Here is a 20876-nt window from a genome sequence, read left to right as displayed (position 1 = left end):
TAAAATGTTTCAATGGACCAGCGCCATTAGTCGCTCTGGATTAGGATAAAGATAATGATATCATATCTTCTTTTACATCATTATCATTTCTAATTATGCTACATCAAATTTTAGCCATTATATTAAGTCTGATCAATTAGTTGTTCTGAATTAAATACTGTCGAGCTATTGTCCCAAATCATTACGATGTTGAATTATTCTTCTAAGTCAATGTACTGTTGAACTATCGAGCTAAGCCACCAAACATACACATTTTTAGTTGCAACAATAAATTGTTTGGGCTTGCAAGTAAGGGGGTGTAAATGAGCCAGCTTGAGCAAATTGGGCCGAGACTTGGCTCGAGAGAGCTTTTTTTTTTTTTAGGTCAAGGTAGAAAAGCCTAGCTCGACTTGCCTAACTCGATGAGACTCGATAGCTTATGGGTGAAGAAGATGGGTTTGGAGCTTGGAGATGGCTGATCAAAGCTTGGAAATGGCCTATTGGAATTTGTGGATCAAGACCACCTAATACCGTTTCAACGGTGATGGTTGACTGGAGCTTGGAGATGGAGATGGGTTTGGCAGGTTGGAGAGATGAAATAATTTCAGTGGTAGGTTCGAGGGTTTTTTTTCCCTCTCAAACTACTCGTACCAATTATTGGATCTAAGATTCAACGATTCTAAACCTTATGTATATATAATCTGAGCTTAATCGAGTAAGCTTAAGTGAGCTAGTGCGGGCTCGATTTAATAATTCTTTCGAGCCTAATATGTTAGCTTAGCTTGACTTATTTAGAACTGGAGTTGAGCTCTTAACGAACTGAGTCCATAAGCCTCACGAGCATTTTTTAACAGCCCTAGTGGTAGAATATTTTCTATTTGAATATATTATTAATTTTTAAATAATAATTAGAAAAGGATAAGAGTCAATTTGGATAGGTAGAAAGAGAGTAGGGTCAAAACTGGAAGGGTGAAATCAGTTTCCTATTTGTATTAATGCGACCAAAAAATTTCAAGCTCAAATGGGTGTCAAGCCCAGGTCCAAAACCATCAAAAGCAAAGGATGCAGTTCTTTTTCTTTATTATATCTTAGAAGCCCGTCGGAGGTTACTTCCATAACCATACTTATTAAGCTAATCATAAGGACAATTACATCAATAGAAAAGCAGAAGATAGGCAGAAAAAGAAGAACACAATCAGATAATTTTCAACTAAGCCACCTTCCTTTACCATCTAAACAAAGTCATTAGGGAGTCAAGCTTGCAGATCCGAAGAGGTTTATCGTCAATCTTTTATAAATGACAAGAATACCCTCATTTTGAGGAGTCTAAATGATAGACAATAGGTATAATAGTCATGTTACTTATGTCTATAAATATTAAACATAAGAGTCCAAAGAGTATCCTTGAACTCGGGCTGACCTTGCCAGGCCCAAAGCCCAAAGCCCAAAGCCCAAAGCCCAAAGCCCAAAGCCCAAAGCCCAAAGCCCAAAGCCCAAAGCCCAAAGCCCAAAGCCCAAAGCTCAGCCTAAACACTCTTATAAAACTAAACTATTATTATTTTCTACACATCTCTTTTAAATTTAAATTTTCTTTTTTTTTTCTTCAAAACATAAAGAGTAAAAAAAGTAGCAAAAACATAATAAAAGTTAGGGGATAAAAGCCTTTGGAAGCTTAATAATTCAAACCCTTGTGAGATATAAAGCAGCGTTGGGTCCCATCAAGTCCCCAAGCATATCTCGTCTTCTTCCCAGTTCCCCCTGTGACCCAGGAAAGCTTATCCACCACTTCAAACTGAGTCCGACCCGTCCGGTTGTCCCCCAACTCAAAATAACCACCTTATAACTTTGTCAACTCTCCCTTTGAGTTTGACTAAGAGAGAGAGAGAGAGAGAGAGAGAGAGAGAGAGAGAGAGTATATGGGTGGCTATCTTTTTATTAAAGATATCTCGAGATTTGAGGATAAGGTTTGGAATATCTTAAATGAGAGAGTTGACCGTACCAAGTATCTCCCAAAATATTAATATGAATAATCGTTAATTGTGAGTTAAATTATTTTAGAGAGATATAGTACGGTAAACAAAGAACTCATCTTCTAAGACTAAACGGGCATTGGAATTATTCTACGATCCTAATCGCTGGGCCCCCGTACGACTAGGCTAGAAGCCTCCAGCCTCCAGCCTCCTAGAACGGTAAGCTGTTCGGTCGGCTGGTTCTCCGGGGAGGGTATGGGCCCTACGTGCCTCAGGCAATGCCACGTGGGAGTAGATTCTGATCGCATTGTCTCATCCTCGAGTCGGATCCAGCCACACCTCCACGTGCTTTTATTCGTCCATCACTTAAAGCTACGTAACAACCATCGTCCTAATCGTCAATCCTTCATTAACAAAAATAAAAAATAAAAATAAAAAGAAGAAAACGTTGCCTTTCCAAAAGTGGGAGCATGCTAGAAGGTTTATCCTCATCCTTTTATTTATATATATATATATATATATATAAAGATAGGGATTCATCGGGGCACGGCATGACACACCCCGGCAAGAATAAAGTTATAATAAGTTAATCTTAGGCATACATGAATGAGGATGACACTATATGTCTAAGTTATTTGTTAGATGAGATTAGGTAGGCAAAATGAAGCATGTCTATCGCATATTCCTATCATAAATTAATCACAGATTAAGTTAAATAGATATGAGATGTTTTTTTCTACTAAAATAATTGTTTGATCTGATCTCAAAGTGTTTAGTGAGTAAGATAACTGGAAATATAATACTTTTTTTTTAAATTTTTTTTATCCGAGAGGCATAATCCCAGCAGCCAGCGTGCAAAGGTGATGATTAAAGTAATCTAAAGCTTAATGCGACGCCAAGACTCGCGAGCTAGCAAAACCACTACGGATAAAACTATTCGCTATTCCGTGTGCTGCGGGGTGTTGTCCTCTTTATCTACCAGCCTGTAGATAAAAGTATAGTTTATTCACGTAATTACGCGGAGAACCGAATTATGCGACCTTTCGCCGACACTAATGTCAAAACTCGGTCTTTGAATTCGTTCGGCCTGTTGGGTCCTGCCAAGTAGTACCCCTATGGGAGCAGTTCCTGCATCTGGGTTGCAGAGGATCAGCTAGCCCACAACGCTTAATTATACGTCTATATGGTAAGAAATAGTTTTTCTCCTTTTGTAAGTCATCGCTTGAAGCATGTAAGGCGAGAGGCAAATAAGGTGGCCGACTGGGCGGCAAACCAGGGAAAGCGGGGGCTGGGGGCAGTTCGGCTGGGGCCGACGGACCCTCTCCCTGTGGAACTCCGTAACCTTGTATTGGAGAAGGCGTAGGCCAGCCTAATCTAGCCAGTTTATCAAAAAAAAAAAAAGTTTTTCTCCTAGACCCCTAAAAGATATCAAATTGGAAATACATGCATTTCACTTTTATCGGAAAGAAATTAAAAAAAAGAAGAGAAGCAAAATGCATATATAACTGCCAAAGCCCACTCCTCAAGCTTCTCATATTTCCTTTATCGTGTCTCCTCCTTGCTTCTTTCCTTTCCAGTCCTCCACTTTCCCCAGATAAATCTCTCTGTCTCTCTCTCTGGCTCTTCTCTACGTCTTTTTCGGCTCACGAGGTCCATGAGAGGCAGCGACTCGGATCGCCTACACGTGCTTCCCATCGTACCATAGAGGAAGATCGAAGCTTTTTCCCTGTTTCTTCTTTTCCCAGGGAAAGAGGTCGAGATCGCTCTCTTGGTTTCCTTCGTTAATGGCAATGGACGAGGCGACTGGGAGCTGCAACAGCCGTGCGGCGCCGGACCCGGCGCAGGGGAATCCGCGTCGGCAGCAGCAGCAGAGGCATAAGCTTGAGGTGTACAACGAGATGCTCCGCCGCCTTAGGGAGGCGGAGGTGGATGATGCGTTCTTGCCCACGTTCGAGGACGAACTTTGGAATCACTTCAATCGCCTCCCCGCGAGGTAGAGCTTTCTCTAGAAAAGATGCCTCCTCTCTCGTGTACATCGATGCTCTGGGTCTTTTCGATGATTGGATCAAAAAGAGATTTTGGGAATGACCAACTTCCTTTTCTTTTTCTTTTTCTCTCCTTGGTGCATGAGTTTGGATTTCAAGGTATGAATAATTGGCCACAGATCAATGTGTTTCTTTTTATCAAAGCCAGGTGTTCTTGCCTATCTTCGAGACCGAGTTCCCTCCTACCTCATATACCGATGAGAAAGAGCGCCGCCTTTCTCGTTTAAATCGATTATCTGGGTCTTCTGAGTGTCCTGGTGAAAAGAGATTTAGGGAAAACCATCAACTTGATTTTTGGCGTTTTAATCAATGGTTTTGAGATCTATGTGATAGAAGTGCTGGTTACTGATCAAAAGTACTCCTTTTTCCCAACGCAATCTGTTTGTGATTTGGCTGTAATTCTTTTGATGCTGCAGGTACGCGATGGATGTGAATGTTGAGAGGGCGGAAGATGTTTTGACACATAAGAAGTTGCTCGAGAAGGTCAGGGATCCTGCCAATCGTCCAGCATTCGCAGTGCGAGTAGTTCAGGTATAGGTTTCATTAGATTCTTTATCATCTTGCTGTGACATTTTACTTCTATTATCTGTAATACATTTTAAATGGTCGCTACCAATATGTGAGTCTACAAACGCATAGTTGACTTGTGTTGTTAATATAAAAATCTCTTGACAAGATATGCAAGAAAATTTAGGCACAAGGATAGGACAATATGTATGTAAGAGAGCTATTTGTCATAGACATGTTGACTCTTTTGATCCATTCAAATTTTGAACGATCTTCTATTTTTTGTTTGAATCATTTCAAAATGCAATACATCTTGTGATTTATTTACCTTCAAGATACGGATAGAATATTGTGGTTTGATGCTATCTTTAATGATTATTTCTAGCTTCTCCAACTTGAATCTCTTTGTTGTATACTTGTATTTGTCTGTTTCGTTTATGCACTTGTCCAATATTTATTGTGGCCACAATTGGTACTTCTATAGTTCAGGTGCTTCCTCAGCTTAGAGGCTTTGTTCTCCCTAGAGGCTTACACCTTGATGTAGGTCATGGGATTCTGTATTTTCATTGCTTTCCTATTGACCTATTGCTTCCAGTGCAACTACCTCATCAAATGTTTGTTGATTTAGATATGTTGGTTTTATGAGCTTGATGCTCTGAAGTTCTTTCTCTAGTTTCTTGTATCCATGGTCATTGACTTCCTTCCAAATTGGAGATTAGCTTCTATTGGTGGCATAGTACTCTGCCCATGGAAATTCTTTTGGTTTAGAGGTAATTATTGAATTTGATATGTGACATAGAATGTGTGCATCCTATGCAATTTTATCAAATATATACAAGCATTCAGGAAGGAGCAAAGCTTAGCAAACATAAAAGTTGGAATCTGTCTTCTTTTACTTGTAAGATCTTCTGAGTTATACTCTCATTGAATCACATTTTTTTTTTGATGAAGTTCCATGTTCATTGTTGTAGTGATGTTTGTGACTTCATATATTCTTATCCATTTTGTTCTCTGATGGAGTTAACTAACCATGGCTACTGAGTACTGACCCATTGCCTCATGGCAAAGTTTTTGTTCTTTAGGTGTCTCCAGTTCTAGATGCAACTCAGGGTGATCCTGTTGATGCAAATACAGCAGGAGAGGAAGTTGCTTCTAACTACTTCAGTAGACAAAGGTATAATTGCCTCTCTCTTCTTCTTTTTTTTTGTATTTTTTTGTAATTGCTATTCCATGTAATGTATTATCTTTTCTTTCTTCTTATTTCTTCTTTTTTGTAATTTATGTCATGTTCCACAGCATCCACCCTCCTCCTGCCTTTGGTTCATCTGCAAATCTCGAGGCCCTTGCCCTTGAAGCTAGCAAGTGTCATGATCAAGATGGTGAAAGTGTCACTGATACTGTTCAACATTTTACCAGGTTACTCTTGCTTTTCTTGTCATCATCTCATCTTTTCAACCAATATGCACTTGTTTTTTAATTATATCCTCTTCCCACTATATCACGAAAGAACCTTTTAATGATAATTTTTGTAAATGAGATTCTTGTTTGACAATAAAAATGTCAAGTGTAGTTAGCGTACTTTTGAATATTTGTGATGCCACAATCTTGAAAGAATCATTTAATGACAATTAAATGATATTCTCTTCTGACGATATCATGAAAGAACCATTAAATGGTAATTGATAGTAAATGAGTAAATTATTGTTTAACAATAAAAATGTTCACTGTGGTTAGCATACTTTTGAATATTTGTGATGCCGCAATCTTTCTTATAGTAAAATCCAAATCAAACACACCTTATATCATTTATTTTCTTTTTAGTAGCTTCTTTTCTTCACATACTCCTCAACAAGAACATAGCATTTGATATCCTAGTTAATGTAATTTTGCCTTCTCTTTATCCTTGAGCAGGTATTATTATATAATACCCTCATTTTCTTCCTTATTCTTGTATCATGTTGATATTACTTTTCAAAATAATTAGTTTTTTCTTTTCTAAATTGACTTTGGACCCATTGCAATGTATGAGCATCGTTTTGATGTTGAATTTTACCTGCATTATTTTTTTCACTCATAGATCTCAGAGGTGTATAGTGGGATAAAGCTGAGATAAATGCATATGCTTTAAATCACATCTTCTGCATCTAATGGAAGAAATAATTAACCCTCTTATGTGAAACTTATAAGGAGTCACTGAGTCAGTTATCGGCATGGAGTTAACATAAGATTTACTATTTCAACATGAAATGTTGAACTCTACCTAATTGGACTAAGGTGCTTGACGATTGTGTATTTGTTCAGCTGTTTTAGCACTCTTTGTCGCTCCCATGCATATGTTATAAAGTCCCCTTTGATCTACTGTGTATTCATTATTCTCACTTGCCTAAAGTGAGAACATGTTACAGCACCTGTTTGCTTTCAAAATATTTTCATCTTCTCCATTCCTTTTATCTTCTTTTTTCTCTTATTTCTTTCAGTTGAATATTTTGTAGCAGCAGCTCTTATGTGGATCTGTTTAATTTGTTATATTTGCATGTACTTAATCTGAGAAAGTGCTTATAGAATTGAAGGTTTTATTTTTTAATTCTTAAATTTTATGTATGTGCTCTGCAACCTCTGCTATACTACTGATTTCTTATGTACTCTAATAATCTTGCAGGCCAATGCATGAAATCACTTTTTCATCTGATGACAAGCCGAAGCTTCTTAGTCAAGTAAACAAATCTCCATTTTATGGCCCAGATTTTATGTCATCTCCTTAAAACATATTTTGAGTATTTAATGCCTCCTCATTTCTTCAGTAACTATACTTGTAGTTTTTTACCTGCAGATATTGCCTACTCTTTATATATATTATAAGCGTTATTGAAATTCTCTACTTCTCTAGTTTTGTTGTTTTTATGCAAGAGTTTTTTTAACTATCTATTTCATTAGCGAATAGAGTTCATTTTACAATTATACTGTATATAGCTGAATCATGGTAAAAGACACCTTATAGAGAGAAAAAGGACAATAATAAATGGGTAAGAGAAGATCATAGTATGAAAGATAAGTATAAATATGAAGAGTTATAACCAAGATTCCGAAACTCGGTATAGGGATCGAGATTGGTTATTAGAAAAAACGATACTATATTGACCGTATCGGTTGTATTGGTTGAATTAGGTGCCTATATCGGATCAGACTATTTTTAATTTTGTAAAATTTTAAATTTTATTTAAAATGCAGAAAAAATTCTAAAAATTTATAAAAAAATAATAGAAAAAGAAGAAATAAAAATTAGTCACATATGAATTTTAAGAACTAAAAAAAAACTCACTCAAAACTACAATGAATTTTGACTCGAATTAGACAAATTTTTATATTCGTAAATTATTATTACAGAACAACATCAAGAGAAAGATCTCTTTTCATTATTGTTCTATAGAAATAAGATATGAGGAGTTAACAAGTGGGTGAGAAAGGAGGAAAAAAAAGAGAAAACAACTCATCTGTGTTCACCAACGTGTCGGCTAGCCAAAGAGGCTTACTGAATAGCCGCTAAATGAAATCGGTGAAGCGTGAGAGTGAGAGATAAAGAGTAAAAATTTAAAATTTGTAAAGAAAGCAGTTGATGACATCAATTATTATCTCTTAGGTTAGATACATTTTAGATTTGACCTAAATTTAAAAAAAATTCGATTCGGCCGAATTGCTGTTTTCAGCCGATATGGCCAAGTTTTGATCGATACCGCCAAAACGGATCGGTCAACACGACTGAAACTGGTCGATACCGGTTGATACTAGTGGAAACCAACCGATACTGACCGAAACCGGTCTGATTGAGATCAGTTATGGCCGATCCTGATTGGTCAATCCGACTTGGGATCAGCTAATTTTGGGATCCATGATTATAGAAGAATAAGCTGTATGAGAAAAGGAAGGGAAGTATAATTTTGGGATCCATGATTGATACGATCTCTATAAAGAGAATGAGGAGGAATTGGGAGGGTGAGGAAAAGGAATATTAAAAGAAAAGTCAAATCATACAATTTTTGCCAATTGAGGAAGGAAATATGTTGATGCTTTTTAAGAGAAGTCTCTCTAGAGTAAATCATGAGATGCCCTTTAAATGGTCTAACATAATAACATCTATTCAAGAAATGAATTAAACAAAACTCTACAACATACAAGTGGATTGAGGCTCTTTGCCTTTTTCTCTTCCTTTTGCAATTATATTGAGAGACTGCTTGTGAGGAGAATCATTGTTTCAGTAACCTATGTGGACCTATATGTATTGGTTATAATGTATGCAATCATTGTCTAAAATGTCATAATATATATCATACAATAGTTGGTTGAACTTGGAAGCATGAATAAACTATCTTATAATACAACATAAACATTCAAATGTGTATTAGTTCGCAAATGTACTATACCTCCTTTCTATCATCTCGTGTTATGCACATATATAATGTATGTGCATGCAGAAATTGCTACATTATATATCTGGTAAAAATTGGCAGCCTTTCCAAGAATTTGGGTAACATTCTCTAAGCGGAGCATATTGTTTCCATCTTTTAGATTATTTTTATTTTGTTTATCCTTTTAAAGACATTCTAGCCTTTGGCTTCTAAAGAGTTGCAATGAAACTTCATTGCCCCATTTTAGAAACAAATGTTGATATCTTCATGCCGACCTTATTTCATTAACTTGATTTCTTATACTTTTCACTACTGCATTATTTCCAGCTAACGGCTTTACTTGCTGAGCTCGGCCTTAATATCCAAGAAGCTCATGCATTTTCAACAAACGACGGTTATTCATTAGATGTCTTTGTTGTTGTTGGGTGGCATTGCGAGGTATACTCCTTGCAAATAATTTCCATTGTGTGTCTCCATGTGTATTCTGTGTTCTTTTTTTTTGGTCTAACAACAAATAACCTTTTGCATTTTGAAGTTTCTGTTTTCTGGTTGGTATTACTTCTATGTAAATTAGATCGTGCATTGACAAAATCTTAGCCATCTTCCAACTAAAGTGATTTTTTGTTTTAACTCTTACAAGTATTTAAGAGTTTGATCAGCTGTTGATCAGCTGCGGTGAGCTTTTTATTTTTTAAGCACTCTTTCCTGTAAGGTTGTTATTTTAAGCTTTTAAAATGGGATTTTATTGTACTTGTCCTCATCTTCTATTATGTCATTAAAGCTTTGCTTTCTTTTCATGTTCATTTCTGGCTTCAAACTAATTGACCACACACACACACACACACTCTTTACCTTTTCAGTATATATGTTCTCCTTTAATCTTGTATCTCTTAGAAACTATCTAGTTTATTTCAAGCTTAAGTTTTATGCATTTTAAAAAATTGTTTTCTTTTATTACTTTCTTCTCTAATCGGGTTTCTATAATAAAGCACACATTTGAGTTTCTAAACCGATATATCTTCTATTTCAATTTTCACGTCTTTATATGCATTGAAGAAAATGGCTAAATATCATCCTTTATTACTAGGTCCATGACTCCATATAGCATAATATATATAACACAATCTACGGGACTTGTTTTTATTTAATTCATCAAGATTTCTTATACTTTCTTTTCGGTCATATTTAGGAAACTGAGGAGCTTAAAGAAGCATTGGAAAAGGAAATTCACAAGATTGAGGTACCTTTCCATCTCCCCCTCCTGATCCTTTTCCCCTCCTTTCCTTCCCTTTTCTTCCATAAATTAAACAGGGATAGCTTTTTCTGCTACATTAGTCACTCTTGATGAGATAAATTAGATTACAGAATCTGCCAATCAGAAAAAGAAGTTGATCATTGTAAAGCAGGAATCTGATAACCTTATTTTTGGTTATATTTTTGCCTTTCTTTTGTTAGATGTCTAACTGCTTTCTGATTTTTCTGAGTACTAAAGCTTGTCAAAAAAATTGTTTTTCTAATGTGTTTGCAGAAGATATGTCATTTCAGTCATCAAATTTTTTTATGGAGCTTGTGTGATACCATCTTGCTGTACTATTTACTAGTTTAGCTATTCCTGTGTTGTAACTCTTTTATTTTCCTTTCTGTGGTGACTAAGATTTTTACCAGGCTGAAGAGTATATTTGGTTCTTGATGTAAATTTGATTGTGTTCCTAGGACTCTGAAGCTCTTCGGCCCCTTTCCAGGGAAACTCTAGCCTCTAGGCAGGGAGCATTGGCACCTAGGTAGTCTATTGACAATTAGGAGGGGCCCTCCATATTGGAAGTCTTTTTTCAGAATTTCCTTGATGTACTTGTGATTGGTTGTTGTCAACATCCTCCTGTACAATCTCACTTGCTTGTCTTTGTTACTCTTCTTGCCAACTTATTCAGTCCTTTTCTTCATCTCATGAATTTCTGTTTATTTTCATTAAACATCAGTTATGCTTTAGTTTCTGACCTCGTTTGGAGATCTGTAGATACAAACATGCTCAACTTCCAATTCGTGGTCTCCTACAATGGAAAATATTCAAGCTGGGGGAAATTTACCATCTGATCACGTTGAAATACCTACAGATGGGACCGATGTATGGGAAATTGATTTCAAGCTACTGAAGTTTGGAAATAAAGTGGCATCTGGATCATATGGTGACCTGTAAGTTTAAATTTTAGCATCATAGAGAACTCTTTATGATACTTTATAGTCATCTCCCTAATTTGTTTTTCTTCCCTTGCCAGTTACCGAGGTATATATTGTAGTCAAGATGTTGCCATCAAAGTACTCAAGCCGGAACGAGTCAACGAGGATATGCAGGGGGAATTTGCTCAAGAAGTATATATTATGAGGTTGGTTAGAAAAAACTGCTTTGATTTGGCAGTAATATTGGTTTGCTTTCTCCTCTTCATTTTGTAGGCAACAAATGAGAAGCTAATTTTAGATTCATCTTAGCATGATAAACATCATCAGATGGAAAGATGAAATTTCCAAAGAGAAATTAAAATGCCAATTTGGAAAAGGGTGATCAATCTTATCTGAGTTAAGAAAACAAATAAGAATGGAAGAGGATATAGGATCTTATCTGAGTTATACAAGCTTTGCTTTTAAATGTCTAAGCCGCAATTTCAATTTATAGTGCATTTTTTGAGGAACTAAATCCTTGGTGAGAATTATATGTGATAAAATAAATCTTTTATCTATGTTTCTTTTCACTATTACTATTTATAAGTTTTCAGGAAGGTTCGCCACAGGAATGTTGTGCAGTTTATCGGTGCTTGTACTAGACCTCCAAGTTTATGTATTGTGACAGGTAGGATCGAATGAATTTGTAGACTTTGTTATTTTTCTAAATTTCATCATATCACGTGCACAACTATGTGCTTCATGCTGGATATCAGCACTGAGGATACTCTTTTTTTTTATCTGTGTATCATGTCAGAATTTATGTCAGGTGGAAGTGTCTATGACTTCCTCCATAAACAGAAAGGTGTTTTCAAGCTTCCAGCTTTACTCAAAGTTGCAATGGATATCTCAAAGGGAATGAATTACTTGCACCAAAATAATATTATCCACCGAGATTTGAAGGCTGCAAATCTTCTTATGGATGAAAATGAGGCAAGTCCAACTGCCAGTGACACTTGGTGTTTTATATAATCCTAGCTCCAAAGAAAGTTTTTTTTTCCTGTGGCAGTGAAAAAGCAACACAGGAAGTATTTTGAAGGACTAGGTACTGGATAGGATCATTTTTAAAAAGAGGACACAGGAAGCTAGCTATACAATGGGTAGAAGGACTGTTATATGATACAATGGGGTAGAAGGACTGTTATATGATACAATTAGTTACTGCAGGGAGTTGACCTTTCAATCTTTCATCCTCTATAATAGTCTAGTAGATAGGTTTGCACATAATATTAGATACGTATACACTCTTTTTTTTATTCTTGCTGACATGGGTCTCATCTGTCTCTCCCTTTTCACATTCATTATCGCCATCAGAAATTCATTGGACCTGTTATCACACTTCAGTTCATCTCCGATTGATTATTCCTGATTGACATTGAATAATTCTCTTACAGGTTGTTAAGGTTGCTGATTTTGGTGTTGCACGTGTTAAATCTCAATCTGGAGTTATGACTGCAGAAACTGGGACATATCGTTGGATGGCTCCTGAGGTGAACTCTTTGATATCTATGTTTATCTTTATTGTTTAGCAGTGACCTTTCTGTAAGACGTAATTCTTAGTGCTCATTATTTAAGGTCTGCAAATTTGAAGAGTAAATAGCGTGGATTGAATATTAATGAAATTTCAATGTAGAGAAACAAAATTGCAGTTCTCTTCTAATATGGGAGACTATTCTGACCATCAATATTTTTTCTAGTATATATATAGCATTGTAGTAGATTCAGTAACTTTTATTCTTCAAAAAGTTGCATCCTAGGATATCTCACTTATTCAGGTTAATTATATGGATCTGATCTCCTCAAAATCGTCATGGAATTTCATGATTGCAATTGCTTACTCTAGCATACAAGGGATTCGAAACTAATTTGTTATAGTTGCTAGACTTGACATTCTTTTATTTCATCCTTTTCTTTTATTATATGCCATTTTATCACAAGCATTTATTTCATTTATGGTTTCACTGTAGGTCATAGAACACAACCCCTACGATCACAAAGCTGACGTTTTTAGCTTTGCAATTGTGTTGTGGGAGCTGCTTACAGGGAAGGTGATTACAACATATTTCTGATACTACAGTCATAAAAGTGAACTCACATTTTAGTTAATTTGAGTATGCATCTCCTTTCCTGTGCCAGATTCCCTATGAATACCTAACACCACTACAAGCAGCAATAGGTGTTGTTCGAAAGGTAATCATCCTATCACAATCTCTTCATTGTTTCCTTGATAATATGGTAATATATAAAGCAAAAGTTCTCCACAGATACCATAAACTTCTGAATGTCCAAACTTTTGGGAGTGCTTCTTCCCTTAAAACACTTTGCAAGTGGAGGCCTATTGTCGAAACCAACTCCAAAGAATGTGTTTTTCTCCTTTGAGAAAGGAAAAGCCAAAATAACATGGCCAAATTATTGCAGTCTCACATGGATAAATTGGAGTCTTTAGCTTGCCAATTCCATCATAAACTTCACGGTAGGTATTACATTTCATGGAATTGATTCAAAACGATGATGGTTGACTAAATTTAAGCTCATTGAACTTTTCTAAATTTCTACTAAAACATAGCTAATTGTTGAAAGCTTCTCACAGTTTGGGACTTAGAAATGTTGATGTTACATAATTTTAAATGCTAGGAGCTAATAAGGGTTGTTAGATAATTTTGGATGGTAGGAGCTAAAGAAGGTTAATAAAGACAGTAGATGAAAATTTGTCTATTAACATCGGAATATGAACTGATCAGATCTGAATGTTCGATAGCACAGCCAGATATATTTTGTATGGTATTTCAGAAGAAAATCTTGAGAACCTTTGACTCTTTGGTTAAAGCAAGACATGTAAGTATCCATGTTTGTTTATGCCTAGTAACACATGATCCATATCCTTCATACTCCATATATATTCCTAAATTTTCAAGGCCTTAATTATTGAAGTATATTACTACTTAAATACTTAATTGACTCTATCTGCCCTGAAACATTGCCGTCCATCACAAACCTGGTTCACTTATCGGCTTTCTCCACAGGGTCTGAGACCCACAATCCCGAAGAGTGCTCATCCTAAGCTTGCTGAACTGCTTGAGAAATGCTGGGAGCAAGATCCAACTAAAAGACCAGACTTCTCTGAAATATTAGACACTCTTCAGATCATCTCCAAGGAGGTTCTGTATCCAGATACTCATCATTGTTCCTTTTAACTCCTTTTTTGGATTGACATTTATTTATTGGCCTCGATAATTATTTGAAGCAGGTTGGAGGAGAGACAGTGGATCGCAAAGAGAAGACATCAGGAGGCAAGTTTCTTTCACTTCTCAGGCGAGGTCACTGAATTTGCAGTGTTGTCTGTGAAGCATCTGATTTTATGATCTAACCGTGGAAGTTTTCAGTTCCTTGGTTGAGGTAGTACCAGTGCGTGACATTGTACAGCATTTATATTTAATGACCTGGTTTCAGATCCCATTGCCATAAAGTTTTCAGTTGTAACTGTGTCTTGTGCCCTTCTTTTGCATCTTTATGCAGTTGGTTTGTTAGCATCTCATTGCATGATATGTAACTGTAGGAAAAGAACGATGCAGAAGATATCCAGGATTCAATATTTGGTTTCTTTGAATCTACTCTTGTCATTTTATTCTCAACCCTTTTGTGGCTAATATAAATTTTTGTTGGCTTGACATCTCGTCCTGTTGGAATGTGAAAGTTTCTTATATATTGCTCATTTGATTGATGAAGAATTTTGTGAAATCTACAAAAAATTCACCACTGCACCCTTTAATTTCTGATAAGTATTTCATTGATGATATACTAAACGACCCAAAAGTCTTTAACTAGTTCTGTAGTCTTTTAGCACTCCAGGCTAAGAAAATTTTATACACAGCCTGATCTGCAGAGGATCTGCTGTTTGGTGCAGGCTAAGCTAACCTACTTGCATAAAATGTTTCAATACTTAGATGCACATTGTTGTTACGTAGCCCGAAATCTTGAGGTGTAGGAGAAGGATACCTTCCTCAACTTCCAACCATCCATCTTTTGGTACCAATCAAGATAAGAACCTCTCTCTTTCTCTCTCTAGGCCTTCTTAGTTCCATGTCCCTTCCTCTTCTCAATAGAGGCAAAGCAACTGCACTGCACGATGGCTAGTGTGAAGGTGTATGGTCCGGCAATGTCGACGGCGGTTTCGCGAGTTTTGGCCTGCTTATTGGAGAAGGAGGTGCAGTTTCAGCTCTTGCCAATTAGCTTGGCTAAAGCCCAACATAAAACTCCAGACTTCCTCAAGCTTCAGGTTCATTCATCTCTCTCTCTCTCTCTCTCTCTCTCTCTCTCTCTCTCTCTCTCTCTCTCTCTCTCAATACAACTGCTGACTTGTATCTCTTCTATCTCCTGCAACAGCCCTTCGGCCAAGTCCCTGCCTTCCAGGACGAGGGCACCACACTTTTTGGTATGTAAAAGCTCTGCGCTCGTCTGATTTCTCTTCCATTTCTTCTGCCAAAAATTAAAACAAAAACAAAAAAAAATCCCCGTTTTACTTGCAGAGTCTCGCGCCATTTGTCGTTACATCTGCGACAAGTTCACCGGCCAAGGTAACAAGTCCCTCATGGGTGTCGAGGGTGGCGGTCCGGCGGAGCAGGCCATGGTGGATCAATGGGTTGAGGCAGAGGCCCAAAGTTTCAATCCTGCAAGCACTGCACTGGTCTTCCAGCTAGTGTTTGCTCCAGGTATGAAGCTAAAACAGGACCCTGCAACGATCAAAGAGAACGAGATGAAGCTCAAGAAGGTCCTCAACGTCTACGAGCGCCGCCTCGGGGAGACCAGGTTCTTGGCCGGCGATGAATTCTCGCTCGCCGATCTCTGCCACCTCCCTAATGCTCACTACCTTGTTAGTGCTACTGAGAAGGGGCAGCTCTTCACTTCTAAGAAGAATGTGGCCCGGTGGTGGGATGAGATATCGACCCGGCCGGCGTGGATCAAGGTTCTTGAGATGAGGAGTACTACTGTTTGATTCTTTTCTATTCTCGTTTTGTGATGCTGTTGGTTTCTTTTTAGTTCTTCCGAGTTCTTCTGGAATTGGATTCATATAATATAAAGATTTAAATTCAACGCTCACCAAACTTAGAATTCAAACGGATTAGGATAAATTTAGTAAGAGTAAAATAATCAATTAAGAGATCATGATAATCAAATCTAACAATAAAGACTCTGGAATCATAACAATCATTTATGTGTCCGGTATCAGCATAACCATTCCTTGACTACCTTTCCTCGTCCAATAAACCTCCCACCATTCTTCCTATCTAATCTCATAGGACTCTTCATCCGGAAAAAAATCTCCGAAGCTAACATTTTAACAGGTGATTCCCCTCTTTTGCTACTATGCTTTCCCAGCCCACAAACTACTGAGATCTCCATAGGAACAACATCCCCTGCTCTAAATCGCAATCTCAACTCATCCATCCACTGCAGCAAAATTACCAAAGCCGAGGCTGCATGGAACCCATGCAAATCCAACTTCCCTTCCGAAGAAGACCATTCCAAAGTCTCAGCCAGAAGAGAAGAGTGAAGCAACTCCTGAAGCACCAAAGCCTCATCTTTCTCCACCTTAGTGACCAAGTCTTCAACAGAGAGAGGAAGAGAACCAACGTCTTGTAGTGATCCAACTATAGTTGGACAAGAATTGAGCACGGTATTGAACGTTCTTAGAGAGAAACCAATTCCCAATTCTCTCATCTTTCGAAGCCAAGCAAGCATCTTTGACAACTCTCCGTTATCCCCGTAGCAGGAAAGAACGATGTTAGCGCAAACCGTATCGACGCTTAATCCAGCATCCTCCATCAATCCGATAACTCTTTCCATCTCCGAGAAGAAACCCAATTGCCCGTAGCTCTGGGCGACCAATCTGAACTCGAAAGGCGACGGCTTGAAACCCGAAAAAAACATCTCCTTTAGCTTCTCCTCCGCTTCAGCCGCAAAACCCATTGAGCACAAAGCTTTAATCATCGATTCATATGGCCTCCTCCCAGAGTAGGGAGTCTCCCGTACCAGAGTATAGAACTCCATGGAATTTTCCTTCATACCCAACTCGGAGAACGCCTCTATGAGGTCGCAGTAGAAAAAGACGAGGTCTTTGTTGGACGTTAGCCTAGATTTTGCTTCAAAGATGAGTTCTTCAGCCTCGGGGAGGCGGCCATGGTTCACGAGAAGGACCGCGACAGAGGACGCGAGCTTGGGGTTCCATTTGAACCAGTTGGTCTCGCGGATTCTTGCGTAAATCTGCGCAAAATTTCATCTTTTTTATGTAAGAGGGGAAATTTTAGAGAGAGAGAGAGAGAGAGAGAGAGAGAGAGAATTACGGGGATGGAGAAGGGGGAGGAGAAAGAGAGGAGATGAGTGAGAGCGTCGAGGGCGGCGGTTTTGGAGTTGGAAGAAACAAATTTACGTATGAGGCGGTCAGCGGCCATGGAATCGGAGGCGGCATGCAGGGAGGAGAGAAGGCGGTGGGTGTTCTTGGCGGCGCCGGCGCCGCCTCCGCTGCGGAGGGAACCGCGTGGGGGGATAGATAGCGGCGCGGAGGAGAAGAGGGCCGACATTATCTTAGGAAAAAGCTAATTTTGAGCTTTTATTTTCCTTTTCACTACATCATGGTCTTATTGCAAAGAAGCCCTCTTATTTTGATTATTTTGAAAAGACACCTTAATTCCTTCTTGCTAACTTTGTGATTGATTTTAAAAGTGGTGTGTGAAACTGTGAACGATGCTAAAATAACGTAGATGGAGTCAGGCATGAGAAAGTGAAATGAGACGTTATTTTGAAGAGATCAGTACTGATTTAACTAGGACTTGGACCATTAAATTCGCACTTCTTGCTTAAAAGACATATTATTTTTGGGTACAAGGGGTATCAAATTAAGTTTAAGAGACAATATATACCACAACATACTCTGCATAAGTATAAATATATCTAATTATAGCAACTAGGACCGGAGTCGGCCTGGTACTTCCAAGGAGTAGCAACAAGGTTAAGGCTAGTCTTCTTCCTCATAGTGAGCCCAAACAACTCATCCATGTCCAACTCCTCTCCCTTCATCCCATCAGGCAGCTCCCAGTCAAACCTCTGCACCAAACTCGCCAGAGCAAGCTCAACCACAGCCATGCCGAGGCCTATCCCAGGGCACAACCGCCTACCTGCACCAAACGGGAGTAGCTCAAAGTGATGGCCTTTAAAGTCTATAGAGCTACCAATGAATCTCTCAGGCAAGAACTCTTCTGGGTCTTCCCATATCTTCGGGTCTCTCCCAATAGCCCACACGTTAACGAAGACTCTTGCTCGCTTGGGAATGTCGTAGCCTTGGATCTTGGTGTCATTGATGGCCTCTCGTGGGACCAGCAGTGGGCCAGGTGGGTGCAGTCGTAGGGTTTCCTTTAGCACGGCTTTGAGGTAGTTCATCTGGTTAAGGTCTTCCTCTTGGACTAGTGGTTTTGGGCCAGTTATTCCTCTCACCTCTTCTTGTAGCTTCTTCATCACTCTAGGATTTCGGATCAGCTCGGCCATGGCCCATTCCATCACCACGTATGTTGAGTCCGTGCCAGCTCCGAACATGTCCTGTTATATAAATATAAATATAAATATAAATATAAATATAAGGAGGCAAAGTTTCAAATAACACCCTATGCATGTTTTAATAATAGCCCGATCTAGTATTAACTTCTTCTTCTTCTTCTTCTTCTTCAAATTTCCATTCTTTTTAGAAATAATTCAGTAATAAATGGGTGAGTGGAATAAAGATTTTACCGTCAATATTGCTTTGATGTTGTTGTTGTCAAAGGGAATGCCCATGCTCCTACTTTTGACAAAGGAGAGCATAATATCCAGAAAGCTTTCATTCTCACGTTCATGATCGTCACCATCCCTTGGTGGTGGTCGGTTAACATGGCTCTCAATTATCTCATCGAGAATCACGCTCTCTCTCTGGAAGATCGACTCCAGCCTCTTGTGGAAACCTGTGAGTTTACTTAGCCACGAAAGGCTCGGAAAGTAGTCTCCCACATGGAAGCTCCCCATCATGAGAGAACTCTCCGCGATAATCAAATGTATGGTGTCGTCCCACTTCTCCTCCCTCGACGACTTCCCTGTCGTGATCCGACTTATGATGTGCTTCGCGAGAGAGTTGAAAGCCTCGGTCACGTCCACCACCACCGACTTCGACTTCAGGGAGGAGGAGGAGGAGGAGGAGGAGGAGGAGCATGATCGAGAGATATTCTCCACCATGATGCTCACTTCCTGTTGTCTGGTACGTCTGCACGACTGAACCATCTTCGAGCTCATGAGGTGGAGGACGCTCATCTTCTTCACTTGCCGCCAGTACTCGCCATAGGGCGCGAAGGCGACGTCCTTCCCGTCGTAGAAGAGTTTCTTGGGCACCTTGAGGGCGGGCCGGCTCGCGAAGATGTGGTCTTGGGTTTTTAAGACCTCGCGGGCCATGTCGACGGAGGAGACCACGAGGGCAGGGATTTGGCCGAGCTGGAGGAGCATGATCGGTCCGTGCTCCTCGGCCATGGCACGGAGAGTGCGGTGAGGGAGGGGCCCTAGTTGGTGGAGGTTTCCAATGAGGGGAAGTTTCCGGCGGCTGGGAGAAGGCGGTAGGTGAGGAGATCTTCTTTTACTGAACAGGGATATTGTTACTTGAGGTAAGAACGTAAGGAACAAGGAGCAGAGGACGTAGTAGATAAGAAACGGATGGACGTAAGGTTGTAGGAGTGTGAGGAGGGACATCTTAATTTGCTCTCTTTGCTAGCTTGCTACGCCTCCTTCCTGCTATTGTATATATAGGGAATAAAAAATCTTATACTAGAGCTAGGTATTAATTATTGAGAAATCTTAGCCACAGGTTTGTATATAAATTCTAATGCAATAATTCAGCATTTCCTTAAGTAAATACGTGAAATAAATATTAAAGGGTAAAATAAATATGAACACTAATATTTTTTTACGTGAAAATTTTAAATAGAAAAAGAATTACAAATTCAAACTTAAATCAAAACCAATCACTAAATTTATAGCAGTACAAGCCTGACTTACAAAATAACAATAATTCAGTCTTACTGATTGTTAGAGCATGCGATTCACTGCTTTTCGTGATTGATCATTTGTGATAATTTTTAAGATAAAAGTTCGATGAGTTAAAAAAGATATGGACTTTGTTGGTAAAATAATGTTATAACTCCAATAATTTTTTTTCAAATATAATCACAAACTCTCACTTAAGATTTAGGCATTCTAATCTTTATATAGATTAATAAAATAATATATTATTATTTTATTAATCTAAAAATAATATATTATATAAGAGCGTTGGAAGAACTCACCAACGTGTTTTCTCACGCAAACGCACTAAAATGTAAAACTTAACTCGATTGACTGAACCTTTGTGGTTGGAACAGAACAAAACATTCCATGAGTTGGCAGGTACCTTGCTCATGACCAAGGTGGTCATGAGTTCAATTCCAACCCCAAACAATATTGTGGAGAAATTGTTTGGTGGTTGATAGTTTGGTGGCTTTGCTCGATTCGGTTGATGGCTCGGCAGTGCGGTTAGCTTGGAAGAACAGCTTGGCAACGCAACGGCTTGGAGCAGGTTTCAGCGGCGTTTGATTCGAAGCAATTGTTCGGCGACGCATATGGCTTGAAGCCTAGACTAGACAGCTAAAGGCTCGGTGGGGCCTAAAATGCATCTGTATCTAGAGAGGATTGACCCTTTGTCCAGCCCATAT

General features: G+C 38.6%; 4 protein-coding genes across 5 annotated transcripts; 2 read left to right on the top strand and 2 right to left on the bottom strand.

Annotated features, from left to right (window-relative positions):
- The first annotated feature begins 3482 nt into the window (after positions 1–3482).
- On the top strand, positions 3483–14725 carry LOC140796137 (serine/threonine-protein kinase STY46-like). 2 transcript variants are annotated; one of them, XR_012110410.1, is made up of 17 exons: positions 3483–3942; positions 4411–4525; positions 5584–5675; positions 5798–5917; positions 7161–7215; positions 9232–9342; positions 10094–10144; positions 10919–11094; positions 11178–11285; positions 11673–11746; positions 11876–12051; positions 12513–12608; positions 13086–13166; positions 13255–13308; positions 13383–13591; positions 14142–14276; positions 14366–14725. XR_012110410.1 is itself a non-coding variant. In XM_073149022.1 (16 exons), exons 1-16 carry the CDS (start codon positions 3734–3736, stop codon positions 14441–14443), a joined length of 1731 nt encoding a protein of 576 aa, XP_073005123.1. In that variant the 5' UTR covers positions 3483–3733; the 3' UTR covers positions 14444–14725. The 2 variants fall into 2 exon arrangements, 1 of the variants encoding a protein (XP_073005123.1); XM_073149022.1 differs by lacking the exon at positions 13383–13591.
- A 396-nt stretch (positions 14726–15121) lies between these two features.
- LOC140796188 (glutathione S-transferase-like) lies at positions 15122–16220 on the top strand. The gene is made up of 3 exons (XM_073149114.1): positions 15122–15394; positions 15502–15550; positions 15645–16220. Exons 1-3 carry the CDS (start codon positions 15245–15247, stop codon positions 16109–16111), a joined length of 666 nt encoding a protein of 221 aa, XP_073005215.1. The 5' UTR covers positions 15122–15244; the 3' UTR covers positions 16112–16220.
- Positions 16221–16247: 27 nt separating this feature from the next.
- Positions 16248–17711, bottom strand: LOC140796162 (pentatricopeptide repeat-containing protein At2g17033). Its single transcript, XM_073149062.1, has 2 exons — positions 17460–17711; positions 16248–17379 (listed from the first exon to the last, which is right to left on the bottom strand). Exons 1-2 carry the CDS (start codon positions 17694–17696, stop codon positions 16342–16344), a joined length of 1275 nt encoding a protein of 424 aa, XP_073005163.1. The 5' UTR covers positions 17697–17711; the 3' UTR covers positions 16248–16341.
- A 219-nt stretch (positions 17712–17930) lies between these two features.
- Positions 17931–19920, bottom strand: LOC140796144 (cytochrome P450 71A1-like). The gene is made up of 2 exons (XM_073149039.1): positions 18898–19920; positions 17931–18708 (listed from the first exon to the last, which is right to left on the bottom strand). The coding sequence occupies exons 1-2, from the start codon at positions 19876–19878 to the stop codon at positions 18067–18069; spliced, it is 1623 nt and encodes a 540-aa protein (XP_073005140.1). The 5' UTR covers positions 19879–19920; the 3' UTR covers positions 17931–18066.
- Positions 19921–20876: the final 956 nt, after the last annotated feature.

This window comes from Typha latifolia, chromosome 1 (assembly GCF_019914945.1).
Source record: "Typha latifolia isolate L0001 chromosome 1, TyphaL0001v2, whole genome shotgun sequence".
Classification (NCBI taxonomy): Eukaryota; Viridiplantae; Streptophyta; class Magnoliopsida; order Poales; family Typhaceae; genus Typha; species Typha latifolia.
This window is presented reverse-complemented; position numbering and strand designations above follow the sequence as displayed.